The 24,947-nt window shown below is 39.5% G+C and overlaps 1 protein-coding gene and 1 long non-coding RNA gene across 2 annotated transcripts in view; one reads left to right on the forward strand and one right to left on the reverse strand.

The window, feature by feature from the left end:
- LOC105383659 (protein pellino) overlaps positions 1–24,175 on the forward strand; it is a 60,347-nt gene extending 36,172 nt beyond the window's left edge. The window contains exons 4-10 of the mRNA XM_048630133.1: positions 15,013–15,207; positions 16,886–17,065; positions 18,545–18,652; positions 19,872–20,025; positions 22,284–22,464; positions 23,618–23,744; positions 24,025–24,175. Coding sequence (XP_048486090.1) covers positions 15,013–15,207; positions 16,886–17,065; positions 18,545–18,652; positions 19,872–20,025; positions 22,284–22,464; positions 23,618–23,744 — 945 coding nt within the window. The 3' untranslated portion in view covers positions 24,025–24,175. The remainder of the gene's footprint in view (positions 1–15,012; positions 15,208–16,885; positions 17,066–18,544; positions 18,653–19,871; positions 20,026–22,283; positions 22,465–23,617; positions 23,745–24,024) is intronic.
- LOC125490556 lies at positions 6,298–7,720 on the reverse strand. Its single transcript, XR_007267744.1, has 3 exons — positions 7,660–7,720; positions 7,131–7,246; positions 6,298–6,546 (listed from the first exon to the last, which is right to left on the reverse strand). It is a non-coding gene; the product is annotated as an uncharacterized LOC125490556 (long non-coding RNA).
- Positions 24,176–24,947: the final 772 nt, after the last annotated feature.

The raw sequence follows: 24,947 nt of genomic DNA on the forward strand, positions 1-24,947 counted from the left end.
TCCAAATACCCAGTTTAATTTCGGCGAAACTGGGTAGCTACTTTTTCTTGTTGGTTTGAAGCTTCAGAGAGATGCCATACAATCGTACCAAATCTAGTGTGACACTCCTGAGTAAAGTTTATGCTATGTTATTAAAAAATTAAGTAAGTACTTAAAGAATCTTTCAAATGAGTTATGGTTTATCGCTATGAAAGTAGAGGTAAAAACGGTAAAACCAGTTAGGTATGTGCAAATAAAAGTAATTTCGATTCCCGGCCGTGATTTTCCCCGTTCCCAACAGAGTCACTCCAGTCAATATCCTAATCAATTTTCCATTTAGCACCCCGAGGATCAGGTGGCGCTCACTGCTCAGGAAATTGAGTCCACGAGGGTCACTCCATCTCAACAAGAAACGAACGAATGAGAGATAGCATACTGTATTTACGTTTAATGCAACGAGTTAGAATCGTGGTAAGCGCAGTGGATGCCAGTACGTCTAGTGCAGGTTTGTTAGTTCGTCGAAAACTATAAAAGTTTCAGTTTTATCACATACAAAGTTGCGCTTCTAGCGGAAACTATCATAAAACTTTTGACAGATAATGTATGCAGGTGACAGAAGAAAACCAAAACTGTTTTTCGTTTACATAAATTGCAAAACTCGTACTAGAGGCCCAGAAGCTTCGTTTGTTATAAGATAGAGTGACCCCCCAGGACTTCGCTCGGCTGACCCGGCCGTTCACCTGAAAGGGGCTAATACACCTGATACGGTTATACGTTTGTAGCGTTGTCTGTCTGTCTGTGAAACAGTTGGACCTGTACAGATTCGTGTGCGGTGTTTTTGTGCTCTATAATGCAGTTGGCGGGACAATCTGACAGAAAATGTTATTTGCCATAAAGTCTCTGATTGTATGTAATGTATTGCGTAATTTCGTACTGCGTACTGCATGAGGAATAAGGGTATTTATAAATAAATTAATGTTCATATTTATTAATACATATTAGTGTTGGACAAATAGCCAGTTAATTATGACCGCCTTATCACAATAAATGTATAAACAACTTTAATTGCATCTTTTGTTAACTTATATTTATACTGATAAAGATAATACCTATATGAATATTTTTCTCAGTCTTGCCCCAGTACAGAACAAGTATCTTATTGACAATCGGACGGGTTCTTCTAATCCGATTACCAACGACAGCCTTAGTTCGAGTATTTCATTTCGTTGTGGTCGGTGGTATCGGTTTTCAGTCAGTTGTTAAGGTAATAAGCCTTCTACTCATAAAAGAATAATGGTTATGAAGTCACTTATTAACTAAAATATATATTATTTATTTACCTGAGATCCCCGAAACTTAGAAGTTGGTCAAGCAAGAGAACCCTAAACCCTAAGCTTTTCGAAATATGTATAGTATAAGTAAATAAATCATTAATTTTGAACGAATTATACTTTACTGTAATTTATTATTAATGATATTAATAATGGGCATTAACGTCAATGGCGAATATATCTCTCATCTACGATTTGCTGATGACATAGTTATTATGGCGGAAACGCTGGAGGAGTTAGGCGAAATGCTCACAGACCTCAATGATGCCTCTAAACAAGTTGGGCTGAAAATGAACATGGACAAGACAAAGGTCATGTCGAACGAACATGTTTCATCATCGCCCGTAACTGTAGGAGGTGTCACCATCGAAGTTGTTGATCAGTATCCCTACCTAGGACAAGTGATCCGATTAGGTAAATCCAACTTCGATAAAGAGGTAGCTCGTAGAATCCAACTCGGATGGGCAGCGTTCGGGAAATTACGACACATCTTCACTGAAAACATACCTCAGTGTCTGAAAACAAAAGTTTTCAATCAGTGCGTGTTGCCAGTGATGACTTACGGAGCCGAGACGTGGTGCTTCACCAAAGGGCTTATCCACAAGCTCAGAGTTGCTCAGCGTGCTATGGAAAGGGCTATGTTAGGCGTGTCCCTGCGAGATAGGATTCGTAATGAACAAATCCGCAGGAGAACCAAAGTTACCGACATAGCCAAAAGGATTAGCACGCTGAAGTGGCAATGGGCTGGCCACGTAGCCCGCAGAGCCGACGACCGATGGAGTAGAAAGGTTCTGGAGTGGAGACCCCGTGTCGGCAAACGGCGTGTCGGTCGCCCCCCAACCCGTTGGTCTGATGATCTGCGGAAGGTAGCGGGAAGCCGCTGGATGCAGATGGCGGGTGACCGTTTGGGGTGGCGATCGTTAGGAGAGGCCTATGTCCAACAGTGGACTACGGAAGGCTGAGAGAGAGAGAGAGAGAGTAATTTATTAAATTCATACAAAAATTATCAAAAGTATGTTCTAATTGCTAAAGCTCTATGTACTCTATGTAGATAAGGTACCTATATTTAAGCTTCTCAATACCATACATTATGTAAGTATTTACCACCACACCACCTGTACGGGGTCTACATAGTAAACCTAATAAATTACTTACAATGAAATAATATTATGTACAAAATGAACGATTATTTTTTTTGAACAAATTTATATTTCTAATTGTAAGTTACTAATGGGCGCGCTATTATTGAACGATAGAATTAGTTTCCGACTAGTAATCTGACAGCACATTTACATCGCGATAAAACTGTGCGACATCATTGACAGTGATTAAAATATTTTCGGCATAAAATACGAATTTAAATTAAAATCCCGGTACATGGGGGTCAGTATAGCTTAGGAAAATAACGAGAGCTGTCAATATATAGTCTTAGTTAGCGCAGCACTCTAAGTGCCAATTTCTCCATTGTCGGTATCTAACCGACAGGCATTGATTTATAAATTAAACGTCATCTCCATATAAAATTCATGACAAATGTGTCAAAAGTAAACCACTACTCCCTGGTTATGCTCTAACCGAGAATGGAGAAATTGGCACTAAAGTATAGGAAAAACGAAGCTTAGGAGCGTTATGGGGTTACGACCACAGAACGTCGCTCGCTTGTCAAATTGACGTAAATTGTATGGATCTGACAGATGTTTGACAGGTGAGCGAAGCTACTTATGGATTCATCATCAGCCAATAATCATCCACTGCTGGACATAGGCCTCTCCCAAGGAGCGCCACAACACTCGGTCCTCGGCCTTCCTCATCCAACCACTACCCGCCACCCGCCTAAGGTCGTCAGTCCAGCGGGCAGGAGGGCGTCCCACGCTGCGTTTGCCTGTTCGTGGTCTCCACTCGAGAACTCGTCTACCCCAACGGTTATCGGTTCTTCGGCAGATAGATGCTTATGGATTGTTAGTTGCTAATGTGTCGGTGGCGGTACGGTAGCAGTTGCGCTAACCGCGAATCTATCCCGTTGCATTAAACTCACCGGTTTCGTGACACACATTATCCGTTCGTTTTACGTAAGCTATACTAGCCCTCAAGAAGACACTCCTATCCTTACTAATATTATAAATGTGAAAGTAACTGTGTCTGTCTGTCTGTCTGTCTGTCTGTCTGTCTGTCTGTCTGTCTGTCTGTCTGTCTGTCTGTCTGTCTGTCTGTCTGTCTGTCTGTCTGTCTGTTACTCTTTCACGCCAAAACTACTGAACCGATTTGAATGAAATTTGGTATATATACATACGGTCTAGACCCTGGGAAAGAACATAGGCTACTTTTTATCCCGGAATTCCCACGGGAAAACTTTTTAAGGCGAAGCGAAGCTCGCGGGCACAGCTAGTTACTTATAAATGGTCACTGACTACAGACAAGTCCTGACAAGAACACATGCAGTCATCGAGTCGAGTCATCGCACTTGTATTATTAGTATCGTGGAATTCGTTATGCATTGCGATTACCGACATTGTGATATGTATGATACGCTATTCATATGTGTACTAAAGGTATGAAAGTGGCTCCTATAGTGGAGAAGATGAAAAGCCATCGTCTTTCTTGGTTTGGGCATGTCATGAGAAGAGAAGATGATTATGTTACAAAGAAAGTGTTGGAAATGAGACCTGAAGGAAGGCGCAAGAGAGGAAGACCAAGAAAGACGTGGCTTGATTGCGTGAAAGAAAATATGAGAGAGTGTGGAGTGAATGAGGATATGACAGAGGATAGGGTAAAATGGCGTGACATGACCAACAAAGCCGACCCTAAATAAGGATAAGGCAAGGAAGAAGAAGATATGTGTACTAAAGGCGTAATTTAGGTAGATATTAGATATAGGTATTAATATAAGGTACCATGAGAAGGCTTTGTTTTTTGAATGAATAATATTCCATCTGAATACAAGGTGCATATCATGAAAATTATGATGGAAAGTCAACATTTTCCGGATATAGGCTTCTTGTGTATTCTCGAAGTTACTAGCTAGCTACTATTTCAAACTAACAATATCAATTATTCAGAATCCACTGATTTAGGGCAATCCCTCGATAACTATGGTAGCATTCACCTTAAAAAAGCACACAAGACATAAGGTTCCGAAGTAATTTTACATAGCATAATATATCTAATAAGGTAATTCGCAATTTACTAAGAACAATCCAATAGGGATATCCCTTACCGCAAAGAACAAAAGAATGCTTTATTACGGGCCTATTTCATGCATTTCTATTGTGGTCTTTGCTATTGCTAATTACATTCGGAAACAATAGGGTAAAGATACACATATTACACTATAGATCACATATTTACTGCTAGTTCCTGCTACTTTCATACATTGTTCAATGTTGGACGTGCCTCCAGCTATAATCCTCCAAAATTTAAACTCAATAGAAACTATTTCTGATGATGCCAAAAAATAGTCGTGAAATAGTCATAAATAGTCGTGTTTTCCAAAAAAATAGTCGTATCATACTTTCGGAGTTAGAGCTATACTTTATGGAGGATTATAGCTAGAGGTCTCCAGCTATAATCCTCCAGCCTCTGCAGAACAAACGGTAAGGCCTATCGACTTGGTTAAGGTCTCAAAAAATAGTCGTGAAATAGTCGTAATGACATGCCAAATTTCAGAAATAGTCGTCAAAAGATAGCAGAGATATAAAGGTACTTTGCTGCAGCCCTGGTGGAGGATTATAGCTGGAGGTTTTGAAAATATCGAATATCTTTGGAACTACTATGACTATCGGTTTGAATTATGTCTCAAAAAATAGTCGTGAAATAGTCGCTTCTATTTATTATAATTTTAAGCTTGATAAAAGCTGTTAAATAATGATATCAAATTCTTCATACAAATCAAAGTGGACGAGAATGCCAAAGCGAGCCAGTACACAAAAATAATAGCACCGTAGCATTGAAGTACTCATGTCGAATTAATCTTTAAATCATTTATTTCGTCATACTTTGCATCAATAGTATCTAAACTAATCTTTGGTATGACATTTTATTGCTTTTGCTCTTAGCCTTTACCTTACTGTGTACAGAAAAAACGTATGCCTATACACGCACACATTTATCTCTGTTATCTTGACAAACGATAGCGATGACGACTACCGCGATGTAGTACCTAGGTCAGTTATTGTCATCCCTTACTATCCCGTAATCAGACAAATATTGCTATCCTTGTCTCCTTTCTAACCGGCATGCATCGCACGCATAGAACGCGTGAGCGAACGTGTCACCGGTTGCATCTTGACAAGCTATAGCAAAGCGGTATTTATTACGTCCCTTACTATCCCGGGATCGCACAAATAGTGCTGTTCTTGTTTTTTTATTAGCGTTGATGTGGCCGCCACCTCCGCCGGTGAAATTGGGATTAGTTTTATTGAAGACGCAGTACAGGGTAGCACTCAAGCGATAAGAATAAAATACGGTGTTTGAAATATAACTCATTTAATTACAATCACAGGCTGAAAGTACTTTTATTTATACTTAAGTTATTCATTAAACAATCTTTAGGTAGATTAGGTTTCATACAATTATCTCAGTATTATTTGACTATTACCTATAAACATATTTAGTTTAATTTAAAATAATCACAGTTGGTTTATTGCTAAGTAATAATATAATATTGACGTAGTTCAATAAAAAAAAACATGGTATGAACTTAAATATGTAGTTATTTCACTATTAAAAATAATTATTTTCTAGCCCTATATCATAATAAGCTTAAGTTAAAGTAATCACAGATTGTTCATTAGTAGGTTTAGGTAAGTATAATCACGGTTATTGTCATAATGAAATATAACTCATTTAATTACAATCACAGGCCGAAAGTACTTTTATTTATACTTAAGTTATTCATTAAACAATCTTTAGGTAGATTAGGATTTAATTATTTTTATTCTCCATAGTAAAAAAGTCACTATGTTTCTATGAAAAATGATATATTTTTTCGCGAATATTTAAATTCTGATTTCAGTTTCGGGCTTAGATATACCATGCTGCACATGTAGCTTTCGGCTTAGTATACCCTTTTTGCAACACCTTGTATAATGGTTTTAATAAATATACCTAAATAACTTCGTAGGTGATAATAGGGTATCTATAATGCCCAGATAACTGAATCCTGTAGGTTTAGAACTTGCAAAAATTATGAACAGCCACTGTAGCTTTCGACGTTATTGAAGAACACACGTAAGCTGCGCTGAAAAAAAAAGTAAGGCAAATCAACGTCTTATTAATAAAAATATTTGTTTTTTTTTTATATATATATGATATACGAGTAGGTAGATATGAGTAGTAATAACGTTATTTCATTTAGACTATTTGTTTGGTAATTTATTGTCATTTGGAGACCACAGCAAACAGTGGAGTAAAATTTCTTATCAGTAACTTATTGCAACAATAACTTGAAACTGCGAACTTTTGTGCGAAAAGGGTAGAGTAGAAATACTGTTCATTAGTGTATTCGCTTTTTTCAATATATATGTCCCATAACCGACCTGTATTGTTTTTGAGCGAAAGAGATAGCTGAGAAAACAATTTGGCTTTTGTCCAAAACCGGTTTGGTCGGACGGTGCGTTTGAAACTTGTATGAAATTTCACAGGGTGTGAATTACTTACATAGGTATTTAGTTCAGAAACACGTTTTTGTCGCTTGTAACTGATAGGTACAAATGAGTTTTGACAAGTAAATTGGCTGTTATAAAATTATTAACTTCAGCACCACAACACTGTATAGGCCTAGCATAAGCACAATACCATATGAAAATAGTGATAAATTCTTACCCAGGATTTGTTATCTGGTAATCATGTATTCGGAGCCATTGCAGTTTTTTAGCGCATTACATCAATGCAGTCATGATAGTTTATCGGCGCATTACATCGATAGGCTGTGTTTTCACCTGAAATAATAATGGGTAGGCTTATAGGTAGGCTATTACACATAATTTTTTTTATACATATATTTATTTGCCTAGTTTCATTCAGAAATACAAACAATAACCCCTTTTTTGCTATTGAGGGGTAAATAAATCCACATTTAACCAGGACAACCATATGTAGGTAATCGATGATACCCACATATTTTCGTATCTACTAAGATATGTACATGAATGCCTTGATTGCATGTATGCACAATTTACTCGCTCATAGTGTAAAATTGCTAATTGAATAACAATCCCCATACATATTAAGCATAGATATTAAAAAATAATTTGGCTACGTTACTTCAATAAAAAATCATGTTAATAAATAAGCTGAGCATAACAAAATGGGATGGCTTGCTATGATATTGAGTATTAAAAAGGATACTTACTTGCAATATTCAAACATAGCACTCACTAAACACTCTTATCTGCATCCACTAATATTTTTTAGAATATAACATCTTGAATTTTCATTTGCGTATAGAGCACTCACAATATTTTAACAACCAACAATAACACCGATCGTGACCATAGTTTGCACTAAACTGTAAACAAATTATCAAACAAAACATGCAAAATACTAACCCCAACTTCACCGGTGGCGGCGCGCGGCGGCGGTCACATAAGGGACGTAATAAATACCGGTTTGCTATAGCTTGTCAAGATGTTATGCGGTCGCTCACGCGTTCTATGCGTGCGATGCATGCCGGTTAGAAAGGAGACAAGGATAGCAATATTTGTCTGATCACGGGATAGTAAGGGATAACAATAACTGACCTAGGTACTACATCGCCGTAGTCGTCATCGCTATCGTTTGTCAAGATAACGGAGATAAATGTGTGCGTGTATAGGCATACGTTTTCTCTGTACACAGTAAGGTAAAGGCTAAGAACAAAAGCAATAAAATGTCATACCAAAGATTAGTTTAGATACTATTGATGCAAAGTATGACGAAATAAATGATTTATAGATTAATTAGACATGAGTACTTCAATGCTACGGTGCTATTATTTTTGTGTACTGGCTCGCTTTGGCATTCTCGTCCACTTTGATTTGTATGAAGAATTTGATATCATTATTTAACAGCTTTTATCAAGCTTAAAATTATAATAAATAGAAGCGACTATTTCACGACTATTTTTTGAGACATAATTCAAACCGATAGTCATAGTAGTTCCAAAGATATTCGATATTTTCAAAACCTCCAGCTATAATCCTCCACCAGGGCTGCAGCAAAGTACCTTTATATCTCTGCTATCTTTTGACGACTATTTCTGAAATTTGGCATGTCATTACGACTATTTCACGACTATTTTTTGAGACCTTAACCAAGTCGATAGGCCTTACCGTTTGTTCTGCAGAGGCTGGAGGATTATAGCTGGAGACCTCTAGCTATAATCCTCCATAAAGTATAGCTCTAACTCCGAAAGTATGATACGACTATTTTTTTGGAAAACACGACTATTTATGACTATTTCACGACTATTTTTTGGCATCATCAGAAATAGTTTCTATTGAGTTTAAATTTTGGAGGATTATAGCTGGAGGCACGTAATGTTGGGACCATCAAGCGAGACTAAGAAGGGATTTCGCATTCGCAACAACATAAACACTATTATGTAAAATCTACATCTATCTAATTAATAATTGCTGCATGTGCAGCATGTATTATCGAAGCCCGAAACTGAACTGCACATGCTGGTTTCGGCTTAGTATACTCTTTTTGCAACACCCTGTATATCACGGCAGAAAATCTAACTTTTATGCCTTCAATTTGTCACGGTAATCTAAAATCACACCTGTTAAAACTCAATTAAATGCCTGTTCCGAACAGAATCCAGCATTTATAAATTAGATAGGTTAGATTTATAAGTCAACATTCATAATCATTTGACTTCATATTATGCCGTGCCGTTCAATAATCAATATAACCACCCGGTAACAAGGGCTACGTAACACTTTAAATGGGTTACTTTAAATACGAAGTTTCGGATATTCTATTCTATTCTATTCTATTCTCTGTGGGGGTGTAAGTACCTGCACCTTGCTCTCTCGAGTGGAACCTTTGTGCATATGCCCAAGGTCTAAACTGCCTTCCTAAGCTTGGACCATTTCCCACCACGCTGGTCCACTGCGGGTTGGTGGGTTCACATATCTAGATGTGCTAAATCTAGATATGCAGGTTTCCTCACGATGTTTTCCTTCACCGTAAGAGCGATGGTATACATTGTACTTAAGTTAAAAGAACTCATTGGTACATGTCAGCGCCGGGATTCGAACCCGCATCTCTTTGCGTGTGAAGCGGGCGCTTACCCGACTGAGCTACCACCGCTCTTCAGAAACGCTCTTCTAGAAGTTTCGGATAGATGTCACGCAATCGGTACGTTTGATGCAACGAGATAGAGTCGTGGTTAGCGCAGTACCGCTCTGAAACATACTTTTCATGAAACTAGAGTGACCCTTCTGACTGAAAGTTACGTGGTGGCGAAACGCTGAAACGTAAACACTTTCACGAAAGATTTTTTTCTGGTTTACAACGTGGAGTAAAATCCTCAAGTAAGCAGGTGTATCAACAACACATTTAAAATGATTTTTTTTAAAACAGTAGAAAAAATGTATTTTTTTTTGTGTCGTCGATAATTGTTGCATTGCGTTGGTCGCTGTATTATGAAGACAATATGGAAAGGCGAGTAATGAAAGGAAATACCACAGTGACGTAACGGGACCCTACCGCAGACTACCTACCGGAACAACCGCAGGCCTACTCGTGAATGTAACTACTCTAATTCATATCGTATAGGTATAGGTACCCGATCGAGTAGAAGTTAGAAGCTGGTTGATTGTGAATATTGTGATTATGATGGTTATATCTTGGTTGTTTTGTGTGCATAAATTTATTGGTAAGTAATTAGGTATTATTTGTTACAGTTTTTATTTAATGATAGAAACTTACGGCTACTTTAATAAATCAATATTAAACTATAATTAGAGCATCAAAAAAGTAAAAGGAACAGCTTCTAGATATTGAGATTAAGATCCTGCAGTTTTGCACCTTGCATTTACTTTTACATCGTATTAAGTGGGTAATTTATGATTAATTTGTAAGCAGTTATTATAGCAGTCAGATAATCAATACGGATTACTTTTTACATGGTGTCACTATAATAAATCAATTCCACCATATATCAAGGTCTCAATATGAACTGGAACGGTCAAGTTTAAAAAGCAATTTGTACAGTAACCCCGCTTCTAATCTGTCTTGCAGTCGTCACGCCTCACTCTGGTTACAGCACTAGGTACTGGTAAAAATCTAATCTCATTCAATGTCACCTACAAGCCGTGTCGCAATCCCAGCTACGTTTTATTCTTATTACGAAGTTGCACAACCGACGCCATAAAGAATCCTATTTGAGCGGACTCAATTGTTTTTGTGGTCGTGTTAAACTGTCATCGGGCTGTAGATGTAAATGTAAAGTGTGCCATAACTAGGCCACGCTAGGCCCTTTTGCAGCATTCGCCGTCCAAATTGGTAACATAACTTATATACTCTCACGCCTTCAACTAATGTTGTAATGTAAGGAGATGTGCATTTTTCGCCAGTGTTATGTTAGCCTAATACTCCCGATAAGGGGATTCGGGTCTGTTTCTTTAGCGATCCTATAGACGTCTTATCATAAACCACTTTTACCTGCAATATTATAATAAACGCAACAGTGCAGTTATAAAATGCACGCTGAAAAGCCTGTAATTTATGCAGCCATGACGCAAACCACAGTTTGAAGCAGTGAGGCGCCTACTCCGAGTTAACGAGTGAAAATCCTGAAAACTCTGACAAATTAGATATATCATTACCTTTAATGGTTTTACGATGGACTTCCTTAAGATTCCTTGGATATTCGCAAATTGGAAGTAAGATCCCTGGCCCTACAAGATCGCAATGCGGCTTGCACTGGCCTCGGTCACGATAATATGCGACAGGAATAACGCAAATTAACCTCTGGCACCGGCTACCACAAGGTCGAATATTGAACAGTAGCCACCGGTGGTTCGGGCCTAATGGATATGGATGTGGAGAATCATCCATCATAGGAGCGTCGTCTTTGCGTCGACGCAGCCATTACTCTCTAAGTGACGGGTAATATGGATTCCTACCAGATATGATATTTTATAGCCAGTCATAGGATCAACGAGAGGTTTCAGATTGTAAATATTGTGTAGTTTGTGAATATAAATGAAATGTAAAGTGGACTGATTTATGAGATGAGGATGACATCTTCGATAGTTTCGATACACAGTATACTGCAGTATAGTGTTTAGATGTGGCCATAAATGTTATTGCAGTCAAATTTTACTCCTACGATACATGACGTAACAACAAATTCCGATTCCTCCACACAACACACTGCATGCATATTATGTTATGCACTATTACATACGGCACCAAAATTCCTCCTTTGTTCTGTTTACGGCCATAAATCTCCGTCCACCGAAACTTCCCGATTGCTAAACTAGAGTGAGGTTGTCTGAGACGGATGCCAATTATGAATCCGCTTTGCTTATCCGCACCGCACTTGATTGTAGCCTTGTGGCACGCAGTCGTGCACACACCATTCTGTCTGAGTGCAGACGTCATCGAGACCAGGTCTGGTCATGGAACTCTGCTGAGACAGTGCTAGGTGTTTGTAATATAGGGAGATAGGTAGTAGACATACAACATGGATGTAGAACGAGATATGGCATAATTTGGATGATGATGACTTTTGCAACATTTTTGTTCTATCTTCATCAAAATAGGTCAAGACGGTGTTTTTAGGTGCTAAAATGCCTACTGGTGTTGGACCAAGGCGCAATCTTTAGTGAGCTCATCACGCACGACCCATCACGTCCCCACTGCTGGGGCACGGGTCTCCTTCCAATGAAGGAAGGGTTTTTATTTACTATTTATTTACTTCATTACCGGCTAATCATCGGACGTAAAACTACGTCCCATAAAAACCCGTATATTACAAATCGGAATCCCGATACCTATCAGGGATAGCCTGATCGCGGTGGATAACATCGTCCGTCGCGTCCGGCAATCAGAGCGGCGCGGGCGCAGCGCGGAACGGGCTGATGTAACGCAGCCTTCACACTCCGCCACCCGGGGAGGGGAAACCATGGCTGCCAAGGCTGTGTGGATGTCATAGCTTTTGGGCAACAGGGGGCGATTGTCGCTCCCTTGACGGCACCCTAATACAGGGGCCCTAACGAGAAGTGGAAACGAAATAACATTTACGAAGTCAAGTCCATAGATTTTAAATCCGAGAAGTGTTGTCAAAACAAGTTCGCCATAGGTACACAGGGCTTGTCAAGGGTTGCATACAATATTTCTCTTGAATACATGATATGTCGTGTGCCAGGGAATGTCAAGAGAGCGAGAATCGAGGGTCAGTTATGAGATAATGCCGAAACACGTCACACTTATGTTCGTACGATTTAAGGTCATCTCACAAAACTTTAGAAAAGTACCTACACCTTTTCAATATGCTCCTATGCTGTCAAACCCCTGTTAAATCTGGTTTTACTATGTTCGACAATGAAGTTATTATACATCATAAAGCACAAAATTATAAAATTACATACATGACTTCGGCAAGCTAACCATGATTGGCTGTTATTTTAAATGATTTAAAATCATTAATTCACCATTGCTCACACGCGGAGGCACGATGTAATGAATCGAAGTCGGTCATTAGTCGATTACGCGTGTTTCGTTGACTGCAATTGAATCGATTTGAATTGCATTGAGTGTTCCAAGTTCAAATTTAACGGCTCGTGGCGTCCAGCCATTCTAGGAAGTCTGCATTATGGTCATGGCTTTATTAATTAAATTATGATTTAGGTGCTTCGAGAATAATGTACATTATTTTAACTTTGTGTATGTATCTTTAAGAACTTCATAACATACTTATATTTTAATGTATTGTCGTATGTTTCCATACTTAACTTCAAGAACTTAACTAAATTTTACATTATGGGTGTGTCAGTTTGTGTCTACCTCAAATGGCTTACACCTGCTTAATGTCTGTAATATAACTAATAAGTCAAGTCGATAATAACGTACTTGATTGGTACAATACATCAAACATTACCACTCGCGGTTACATTCATGTAACATTTACAGTAATACCCATCAATCCAAGTACGCTTATTAGGAATTATTCAACTCGCTTCGGTTTTCACACAAGAATCGCGCAGTTATGTTGAATAAGAAAAACAAAACTAGGTGATTGCACCTCTTTCTTAGTCTTACACTACAATCAGGTGCCATTATGATTCTATTGAACCTGGAGGGTTTCGCTAGCTTAACATAAACGAACAAACGAGAAATCCGCTATACAACGACAATATAGAGTCCGGTCTTGGTTGCGTTTGTTCTTCGTAAGCTAGACCTAGCCCCCCTTCCGTTTTTATCTCAAATATGCAACTGTTACACGCATAGTTGTAATTATGTTATTGTTAATAGTTAGCACGTCAAGGTTTGATGTGGATGAAGGTTACATTAATAGAGGCCTTTGGTATTTACGTATTTACTTATTCTGGTAGTTTTTTAATTAGACACATCATAATATAGGAACCTTAGGAACCAAACCTTTCACTGAGTTATTGGTATCGTGACCAAATGCCTTTAAAAATCAGTTAAAGTTGTAATTTAATTTAGGTAAATTTTAGACCTTTCAAATTCAAATATGATAAAAGAGGAGACTAGTTCCTAGAAAGCCGACATAGATCTCAGATCCTCAGATTTACTGAACTAAATTTCGTTTTGATATTTGATATTAATTTTTAGATTGAACGAAAACATGTCTCGTAATATGAAAGGCAGTCTAGACGGAGACACTTGATACCTTCAAGTATCTAACTTTATGAACAAAATGAGAAACTTGCACAGACATGTCACTGTATTGATAGATAATATGCCTCTATCGTATGATATTGGTACTATATCAGATATCAAACAATGAACTTTCAATGTTATCTTTACGAGCGAACCGGATTAGGGAAATACCTTCGCCGTATTTTCCGTGAGTAATTGCTTGATTGGCACAGAACTTGCCGTATGATATAGTTGCTATGGTAGTTATCTACTACCTACATACAACATAAAGTGTGTTTATATTTAAAAAATAACTATTCTTAATATAGAATATTACACAAAAGATCGAGCTGCGATAACCTCTGATAAAAAGTCCCAAGAGTAAAGCTAATCATAGGTCTTCTCATCTTATATACCTATATAGTGAGTTATATTGAGCTTTATTTAAATTAATCCTTATTAAAAAGGAGAGAAAGTTAATAATGTAGATTTTATTCAAAGATAAGTTTGTAAAGTTAAACGTTAAGTACGATCTACGATCTACGCAGATAGAATGATGGACAACAGAAGTCGATTATCAGTCAGAGCGGATCCGTTTTACATACAATGCCCATTCAATCGAAAATAAAGCAGGTTCTAAACATTAAATGTGAATGAAAGATGCTTACAGCAGAAGCTTTCCTTATGATTAATTCCAATTAATATGTGATGCTATGCTTTTGTTTATATATCTGTCCAACGGTATTTTATTACAAGCTATATGGAATGTCAGAGCAAAAGAAACGCCTCGCCAAATAACACCCGCACTTCTAACGGACGGTTTCTGTATTGTAAATCTAAGTATCTATCAGTCTGTCTCTAACAACCTCAATCTCCTTATTTCCAGATCGGCAGATCTTCAGAGTCGCCCATAGACTTCGTGGTGATGGACACGGTGGCCGGCGACAAGACGGGCGACACCAAGGTGCAGCAGAGCACGATATCGCGGTTCGCCTGTCGCATCCTGTCCGACAGGAATGACGTCAACAACTGCAGGATCTACGCCGCTGGGTTCGACTCTTCGAGAAATATCTTTCTTGGGGTAAGTAGGAGAGTAGAGGAGATGGAATATCTTTCTTGGGGTGAGTATGAGAGTGGAGGAGATAGAAGGAAATGTGGCGATTGGTTCTAAGGTTAAGGTGTTTTCAGATATTCCTCGGTTTTGCGTGGCATTTGGGAGTCAATCTATTCTGCCGCGTTCTATAGCTAGAGTCATATCGAAGACACCAAGGTGCAACAGAGCACGATATCGCGGTTCATCTGTCGCATCCTGTCCTGTAGGAATGACGTCAACAAATGCAGGATCTACGCCGCTGGGTTCGACTCTTCGAGGAATATCTTTCTTGGGGTAAGTTATGAGAGGAGGAAATGTTGGCGGTTGGTTCTAAGGTTATGGTGCGTTCAGTTATGCCCCGGTTTTGCGTGGCATGTGGGAGTCACTTCTGTCGTACTCTGGAGGCATACCTATTCGAAGAGTATAATAGATATTACTGTTTTCGCACTGTTTAATATGTGAATGTAATATAAGAACCAACTATGCTAAAACCTAGTACTTATCTAGAGAATTAATTTAAAAAACGATAAAAAGGTTATTGCTGGCGGAAATGAAATTAACTTTTAGATTTAACTGCAATGGTGATATAAAAGTGCAGGTAGTAAATTGGTTTGTATCAGTTTTAGAAGCCGAAATACCTGTAAATTCTAGATTTCAAATGTAATTAAATTATTTCGTATGTCCACATGCAATTATTGGCGAGTATTTGGTATTTCTAGTTATAAATCCCTTTGTCAGTATTACTAACTATTTGTGGTCAGTAGTCACACACAACACACAACAAAACATTCGTTTGAAACTATGTAGCTTTGTCATATTCAGTTAATTAAATCGACAGGAAAATTTTATTTGGTAAATGTAGTGGGATTTCCTAAATTTTATCTAAACACCTGTCAAAGGGTTGAGTATTGTTGACAAATGTATCAAAAACGTATGTAAGTAGGTACCTACTTGTATGGTATGTGTGGTATGAGGTTTGAGTATGGGCAGGTATACGTATTATTTTGTCGTGTGAAATTTCTCTTTTGCTATTATCGGAGTTGTATAATCGATAGTTTCGAGCCAGGGTCACGGTAGCCTGTCATTTTATTCATACAAACGTACGTACTTTCTATACATAAAATATAGGTATGTAGTTATACTACATGCATGTGTATAGCTACGTAGTTAGTAACTAATAGGTTAATATTACGTACCTATACTTGTTATATGCTTCACAGACCAACATACATAAGTACCTATTACGTTTGTTATGATTTATAATTATTTTATTGCTCTTTCACTACATACCTACATCCACTAACTAAGCAATATAAATAAGCGTATTCAGTTTCTTTGTTTTAAAAATATTGTTTAATATGCACCAGATTATTTAACTGAGAGTAAACCTTATGACTAACAATGGACTAATTCAATCTATTTTTACGAACTTACCACATCTTAAGGCTTTAAAACTGCTTTCTCTAGGTTAAGTACAGTGCGCTTCATAAGTAGCTAGACTAGGTATAGACTTTAGTGAAACTCACAAATGCCTATTAATTCATAAAAACGTCGACGGATTGTGAAGTAATTTGATGATGTACAAAAGTGTGTAGCTACCGATGAAACTGACCATAACTATCTAATCTAAACCCCAAAACTCAACCAACCTCCCTCACCCTTCCAGGAAAAGGCGACGAAATGGACGGAGAACCACGAGATCGACGGGCTCACGACCAACGGGGTGCTGATGATGCACCCTCGCGGCGACTTCTGCGGCGGCCAGGCGACCTGCGGGCCGTGGCGGGAGACCTCGGTGGGAGGAGCTGTCTTTTCGCTGAGGGAGAGCCGGTCCGCTCAACAAAAGGTAATGATGCAGAAGAAAATCTTTAGGTCACAAAGGTATAGAAGAAGACACATTTTAGGTCGAATTTCAGGTGCGGGTGGAATGTGTCACAGCGAGATGCCATTGTATTGGTGTGAGCTATGCCGCTCAATCGCTATCTTCTCAACAGAAGGAATGCCAATGGCAGAAGACACTCTTTCGGTCTCATTAGATGGCACGGATGGATGATGTCAATACCGCGCGACGCCATTGTCTCGCTATGTTTAGAAACTATGTCGCTCTGGCAGTAGGGACGTCCACTCGTATCACTAGCTACTGAAGGCCAGGGGTGCTGATGATGCCCCGCGCGGGGGCTGCTGCGGCGGCGACCTGCGGGCCGTGGCGGGAGACCTCGGTGGGCGGCGCCGTGTTCTCGCTGAGGGAGAGCCGGTCCGCTCAGCAGAAGGTAACTTGACCAATGAATACATATAAGACACTTTTTTAGGTCCCATTAGAAGCACGGGTGGTAGGGCAGCCATTGGTTTACAAAATGGCAGAAGACACTCTTTAGGTTCCCTTGCAGGTGCGCAATGAAGAGCAGGTGGAATAACCCAAAAACGCGCGACACCTTTCTTCTGTCTTCAACTATTGGTCACGTTAGGAAAGCGAGTTCAATGTGTCAAATGTGCGCGATGCCATTGGTTGACGCCTTATGCCGCTCGGTCGCTATAAATTGGTCTATTGCGGTAAGAACCCGTTCCGAATTCACTCGCATAATTAGCTCCTGAAGGCCAGGGCGTGCTGATGATGCCCCGCGCGGGGACTGCTGCGGCGGCAGGCGACCTGCGGGCCGTGGCGGGAGACCTCGGTGGGAGGAGCCGTGTTCTCACTGAGGGAGACCTGTGCAGCGATCACAGGATTCGATACTATTTTCGAATCTACACAAACATATGGAAAAAGAACAGTATCGAAAACTGTCACTGTCAAAATGTATAGCAAATTTGTCAGTTCCATAAGTGACATTTGTTTTTTCCATAATATATGTTTGTGTAGATTCGAAAAAAGTACCTATCGAATCCTGTGATCGCTGCACCGGTCTGCTCAGCAAAAGGTAAGCTAATGGTAGAGAGTCTTTGTAGGTTCTTTAAGAGGCGCAGTGGAATGGTCCGCTAAACAGAAGGTATAGAAGAAGACACTTTTAGGTCGAATCTCAGGTACGTGTGGAATGTGTCAAAACGACACGCCATTGGTGTGAGCTAGGCCGCTCAATCGCTATCATAGACTAGAATATTATAACTGGATCGTTATCTTCTCAACAGAAGGTAACATCAGGACAGGACCAGAAGACAGAAGAAGAACGGATGGAATGTGTCAAATATGCTAGATGTCATTGGTTAACGCTTAATGGCGCTCCTAATCCACCTATATTAAAAAAGATAAATTATAACCTCGTCTCAGCTTACCATCTCAAAAATACCTACCACAACCTCATCTCACCACACACTATCCTCTCATCCTCAGGGTCTCCCGTGCCAGGCGGAGAGCAACGTGCTGAAGGACGGCACGATGATCGACCTGTGCGGCGCCACGCTGCTGTGGCGGAGCGCCGAGGGACTCAACAACTCACCGGTAAGTACATTTCCCGTGGGAATTCCGGGATAAAAAGTATCACATGTCCTTCTCCTGCTTCTTATCTACCTTCCTACCAATTTTGAGACTAATCGGTTCAGTCGTTCTTGAGCTATAATTAGTGTAACTAACACGACTTTAATTTATGTTATGCGGTTCCCCTCATCTGGCCTAATCTTTATTGCCCTAAACTCGTTTCGCATAACTCGTCAGGTCTAAACTTTTTTGGTAGAATCATCACTTCGTCAAGACTTATGAGGCATAAGACTCGTTTCGTCTAAAACTCTTTTGGCACAAACTTGAAACACCTAAGTCTCGTTTGCTCTAATTGTTCGTATTTATAATCATGTATAATCTTGTTACTTCTAATATTATCTTGACAAATACTATATTAAGTATATTTTAAATGTACAAATTGTGGTATTTTTCTCCTACATCCCGAAAATCACGATATTAAATGATCAAAATATCGAAAGTGAATGAGCATTATAATTATTATTACAAACGCCATTAAACCCCATGGGATCGAAACCTAAAGATAGGTGCGACGACGAGCAAAGCGAGGAGGAGCGTGTTAGGTGCACATTATCGTCAAAAGCAAAGCGGAGCGCAGCGAAGCGGAGCGGAGCGTTTCCCACATAGCGGCCACAAATACAAGGCACCAGTTTGCGCTATGTAGGGAGACGCTCCATCAAAGTTAAAGCCAAACGAATATGATTACTTTATATAACCTATGCCATAGCATTATTAGGCTATTCAAGATTTGGCTATACCATTATTAGGCTAAACAAGATTATGCGAAATAACTTTTAACTAAAAGAGATTTATGCCATACGATTTTCGGCGAAACGAGATTTTGACCAAACGTTACTATGCAATACGAGATTAGGCAAATAAATCTTAGGCCAAAAAAGGTAGAACCTTATGTTATGAAATACATTCATCATGTACTTGTATTTTAAGCATACTCCTTACTGACTTGTATGTACAAGAGTACAATAAACTGTGCTTATAAACTTTTCAGGAAAATAACCTGTTTCAATCCTTAACATAAATTTATCCTTCGAGCCGGATATGAACCAGCGACTAATTCATGTTAAGGATTGTAACAGCTTATTTTCAGCTACTTCTGAGTTAAATATCCACCCTTTCAATACATACACATTTGTACAGAATAGGCTTGAATTAATTATCTAACCCCTAACTCTCCAATCCACAGACAAAGCGCGACCTAGAAGCGCTAGTGGACGAGCTGAACGCCGGGCGGCCGCAGTGCCCCGTCGGCCTCAACACGCTCGTGATCCCGCGCAAGGTGTCCCCCCAGCAGGACCTCAACCAGCCCTACGTGTACCTGCACTGCGGACACGTGCAGGGTATGTACGCACTATGTACAGTACACTATGAGCTACAGTCGCGTGGCAAGGTGTCCCCCCAGCAGGACCTCAACCAGCCCTACGTGTACCTGCACTGCGGACACGTGCAGGGTATGTACGCACTATGTACAGTACACTATGAGCTACAGTCGCGTGGCAAGGTGTCCCCCCAGCAGGACCTCAACCAGCCCTACGTGTACCTGCACTGCGGACACGTGCAGGGTATGTACGCACTATGTACACGCACTTAGATTATGTACAGTCAGCAAAAGAGTATGTATGTTACCTCAGCGAGCTACCCTCGCGTGGCAAAATATAAGCCGCAGAACAGGACCTCAATCCTATATGTATGCACTTACATACAATAGAATATGATCTACAACATTCTGGTGACTTGTCGACTGCACAGAAAATTGCAGTCTAAAAAGTGAAAAGTAGGTGTTAGATATGGGAACACCCAAATATTCCGAAAAACTTTTTTCCGAATTTGATAACCCCGAATATGTAATTTACGAAATATTGCAATACCGATTTTTTAAAATACCGAATTATAATAATCACGAAAATTATAATTTCGAATATTATAATCACGAATATTGTTATTACGATTGTTAAATATACGAATGTTAAAAATACGATTACTTTAATATACGAAAAATAAAATACCGATTTATTATAATCACGAAAAAGTCAAATACCCGATCGGAAATATGATAATTCGTGATTTTGAAAAAAAAAAACATAATCGTCTTTAAAACTTTAGAACCAAAACCAAAAGATAGGTGCGACGACGAGCAAAGCGAGGAGGAGCGTGTTAGGTGCACATAGATATCGAAAAACAAAGCGGAGCGCAGCGAAGCGGAGCGGAGCGTTTAAAATATAGAGCAAAACAATTGCTAGCATTTTTATGGTGTTTAAACTTAAAAACCTTAGGACCTAAACCTAAAGATAGGTGCGACGACGAGCAAAGCGAGGAGGAGCGTGTTAGGTGCACATAGATATCGAAAAACAAAGCGGAGCGCAGCGAAGCGGAGCGGAGCGTTTCAAATATAGAGCAAAACAATTGCTAGGATTTTTATGGTGTTTAAACTTAAAAACCTTAGGACCTATACCTAAAGATAGGTGCGACGACGAGCAAAGCGAGGAGGAGCGTGTTAGGTGCACATAGATATCGAAAAACAAAGCGGAGCGCAGCGAAGCGGAGCGGAGCGTTTAAAATATAGAGCAAAACAATTGCTAGCATTTTTATGGTGTTTAAACTTAAAAACCTTAGGACCTAAACCTAAAGATAGGTGCGACGACGAGCAAAGCGAGGAGGAGCGTGTTAGGTGCACATAGATATCGAAAAACAAAGCGGAGCGCAGCGAAGCGGAGCGGAGCGTTTCAAATATAGAGCAAAACAATTGCTAGGATTTTTATGGTGTTTAAACTTAAAAACCTTAGGACCTATACCTAAAGATAGGTGCGACGACGAGCAAAGCGAGGAGGAGCGTGTTAGGTGCACATAGATATCGAAAAACAAAGCGGAGCGCAGCGAAGCGGAGCGGAGCGTTTTACATAATATAGCTTAAAAAATATTGTTTTTATACGGATTATGCTGTTAATTAACCCTCTATTCATAATATATAACCATTTCTTATTAACTAAGAAACATTTGGGAATTTGTATTTTCGGAATATTAAAACTTCGGGATTCGTAATTTTAACAATTCGATAAAATAAAAAATCGTACTTTTGAAACATCGAAATAATAATATTCGGAAAATTTACTTTCGTCATTTTAATAAATATGTTGTTTGAAATTTCGTTTATAAACTATTCGTGATTTTCATTATTCGGAAACTTAAAATTCGGGATTGTGAATTATTCGGAAGTATGAAATTCGAAATTTTAAAAATCGTTTTTTTCATATTCGTAAAAAAGTAATTCGGAATTATGTAGTGTACCCGTTAGATATATACGCTAGGGTATCCCTTAAATTCCCTTCTTCTTACCTATCCTATATGATATAAAATCCTATCGCACAAAATTCTTTGTTGCAAAAATTTCGTCAAATACAGAACCAACAATCCGACTTACTATATATACTATTGCCGTTGAGAAAATGCGTTTTTGTCATTTGAAATCCCATAGTTATTTGATGACTGCAAAGCAGTCATCGTTTTTGACAAAAACGCATTCCCTCATCGGCCGAAGTATACCGTTGCGATCTCTCATTACTTTCTATCTTCCTATTTTAACCACCTTTTCCCCCCACAGGCGAGCACTCCTGGGGCCAAGAGGGCTCCGAGACCGGCGTCCGGCGCTGCCCGATGTGCCTGACGGACGGGCCCGTGGTGCGCGTGTGCATGGGCATCGAGCCCGCCTTCTACGTGGACGTGGCGCCGCCCACCTACGCCTTCAACCCGTGCGGGCACATGGCCAGCGAGCGCACCGTCAAGTGAGTGGCACGTGTTGCATGTAGGGAGTGACTAGATGTGTCTTAACAGTAAGCAACGAGACTATATTGGCGCGTTACGAGACGGTGTGCCTAAATAGTCCTATTAGAGGTGTCTAAATACTCCTATTAGAGGTGTCTAAATACTCCTATTAGAGGTGTCTAAACACTCCTATTAGAGGTGTCTAAATACTCCTATTAGAGGTGTCTTAATAGCGCGCGCAATGATATTGGCGCGCTATCTTTAGGAACTATCTATTGCTCTGTCTTTATCTGCAAATGGCAGAGGATGCAATCTAGGTCTTATTAGAGGTGTCTAAATAGCGGACTATGTTAAGGAACTACTGCGCGTTCTATCGCTCTGTTGCCATCTGCAAATGTCCTCGGAAGCGCCAGGTCCCACTGGCCACGTCCAGTCCAGTACACTCGGGTCCTCGTCCTTGCCCGATGTGCCTGACGGACGGGCCCGTGGTGCGCGTGTGGATGGGCATCGAGCCCGCCTTCTACGTGGACGTGGCGCCGCCCACCTACGCCTTCAACCCGTGCGGGCACATGGCCAGCGAGCGCACCGTCAAGTGAATCGCGGTGCTGACATGTACCAATGAGTTCTGAATTCAAGTGCAATTTATATACATCATCACTCTTACGGTAAAGAAAAACATGTTCGGGAATTACATATCATCATCACGACCCATCACTTCCCCACTACTGGGGCTCGGGACTCTTGGCCGCGCTGGCCTAGTGCGGGTTGGTGGACCCCCACACAAGCAAGCTAGTTCGGAGAGAGTTGTCGGGTAAGTTTCCAACCCAGTCAGATGTTTACAAGCTGCCCGAAGGCCTTTGACTAGGCTTAATGACTGGTGTCGAAACACCAACGGCATAGCATATTACGTATACATGTATGATATACACGGATATCCGTCCCCAAACTATGCTCAGTTAGAATGCACTTGGTAGTTGATGAAATTGAAACAAAAAATCCTCAAAATTTATATTCTTTCAATATTATGTCGTTTACTAGCGCCATCTATGGTTAAATTATTTAAATAATCTTAAAACTGCTGTCTCATATTTACTTTCCCTCCACACTGTATTATGTATTTTGTACTGTTATAATGTATGCCTAAATAACACATCTTTCTGTCCTCCTCCCCAGATACTGGTCAAGCGTGGACATCCCCCACGGCACGAACGGCTTCCACGCGATCTGCCCGTTCTGCGCCGCGCCGCTGCAGGGCTCGCCCGGCTACGTGCGCCTCATCTTCCAGGACAACCTCGACTGAGTGAGTGTCTCACACACACACACACGCACACACACACACACACACACACGCACACACACACACACACACACACACACACACACACACACACACACACACGCTGCAGGGCCCGCCCGGCTACGTGCGCCTCATCTTCCAGGACAAGACCCACACAGAGACAAATGTCTGCCCTGGCCGGGTTTGAACACGGGGACCTTCGGCATAGTAGTCAGCCTCTACCCACTACACCACTATTCCATTCGGCACAATCATTTCAATCGTATATTTTAATTTGTTTCAGATGATGCCGATAAATGGTGCCTGCAACGCCATAATTATAATATCTGTTTGTCTAAAAATGCAATGTGTAAGTCAAACGATCCAAAATCAAATGTTAAAAATGAAATTGATTTATAATATTTTATCCTCAATGAGATAATTATAATGATAAATGAAGAACAGTATACATTTTAACAGTTAATGATTGATTATTTTAGGATTTCTATTAGATAAAACAAAAAATAATAATACCGTTTCTTAGTGCTGTTTATTTTTGATGCAGTTGATGATTATTCTAAAATATTTTATATAAATCCTTGTCAAAATTCCAATGTGTTTTTAATTGATTTATATTTAGAAATTTATGGAATTATTTGATAATTCACAATATTGATTGACTTACACATTTAGTAGGGACAGTAAGCTTTCGCTAATAATGTAAAGTTATAAATTATTCAGCCTAATAACACGAATGATAGAAAACATGGAATCTCACCTATAGTCTTATACTTCAAGAAAATATTCTGCTTCAGAAATCCATTGTTACATACATTCATTTATTTAGGAATAAAACAAAAAAATATGTAATTGCCACAATAGCGTAGTTAATCATTTTTATATTAGCGTGAGATTAAACTCACAATATCATCAAAAATGAAAAAGGTTTCTGCACTCTTGTGGCATAGACTTATAGAAAAAATATATGTTTTGCATAAATAAATGTTGATGTTCTATACTAAGATTTAGTTGTAATATTCGACTAACCACGTGTATTTATTTGTTAAAGTCAACACGAGTAAGATATAAAATGCGGTGATGTTTTAAACGAAAATGGACTAACAAGCCTTACAACAGTTCGCAAAGAGAGTCCATTTTTGTATGACTTATAATTTGTAACTGAGAAAAAATGGGAAACGACTAAAAAAACTAATATTTAATGCTTTG

This window comes from Plutella xylostella, chromosome 25 (genome assembly GCF_932276165.1).
Source record: "Plutella xylostella chromosome 25, ilPluXylo3.1, whole genome shotgun sequence".
In the NCBI taxonomy this organism is placed as follows: Eukaryota; Metazoa; Arthropoda; class Insecta; order Lepidoptera; family Plutellidae; genus Plutella; species Plutella xylostella.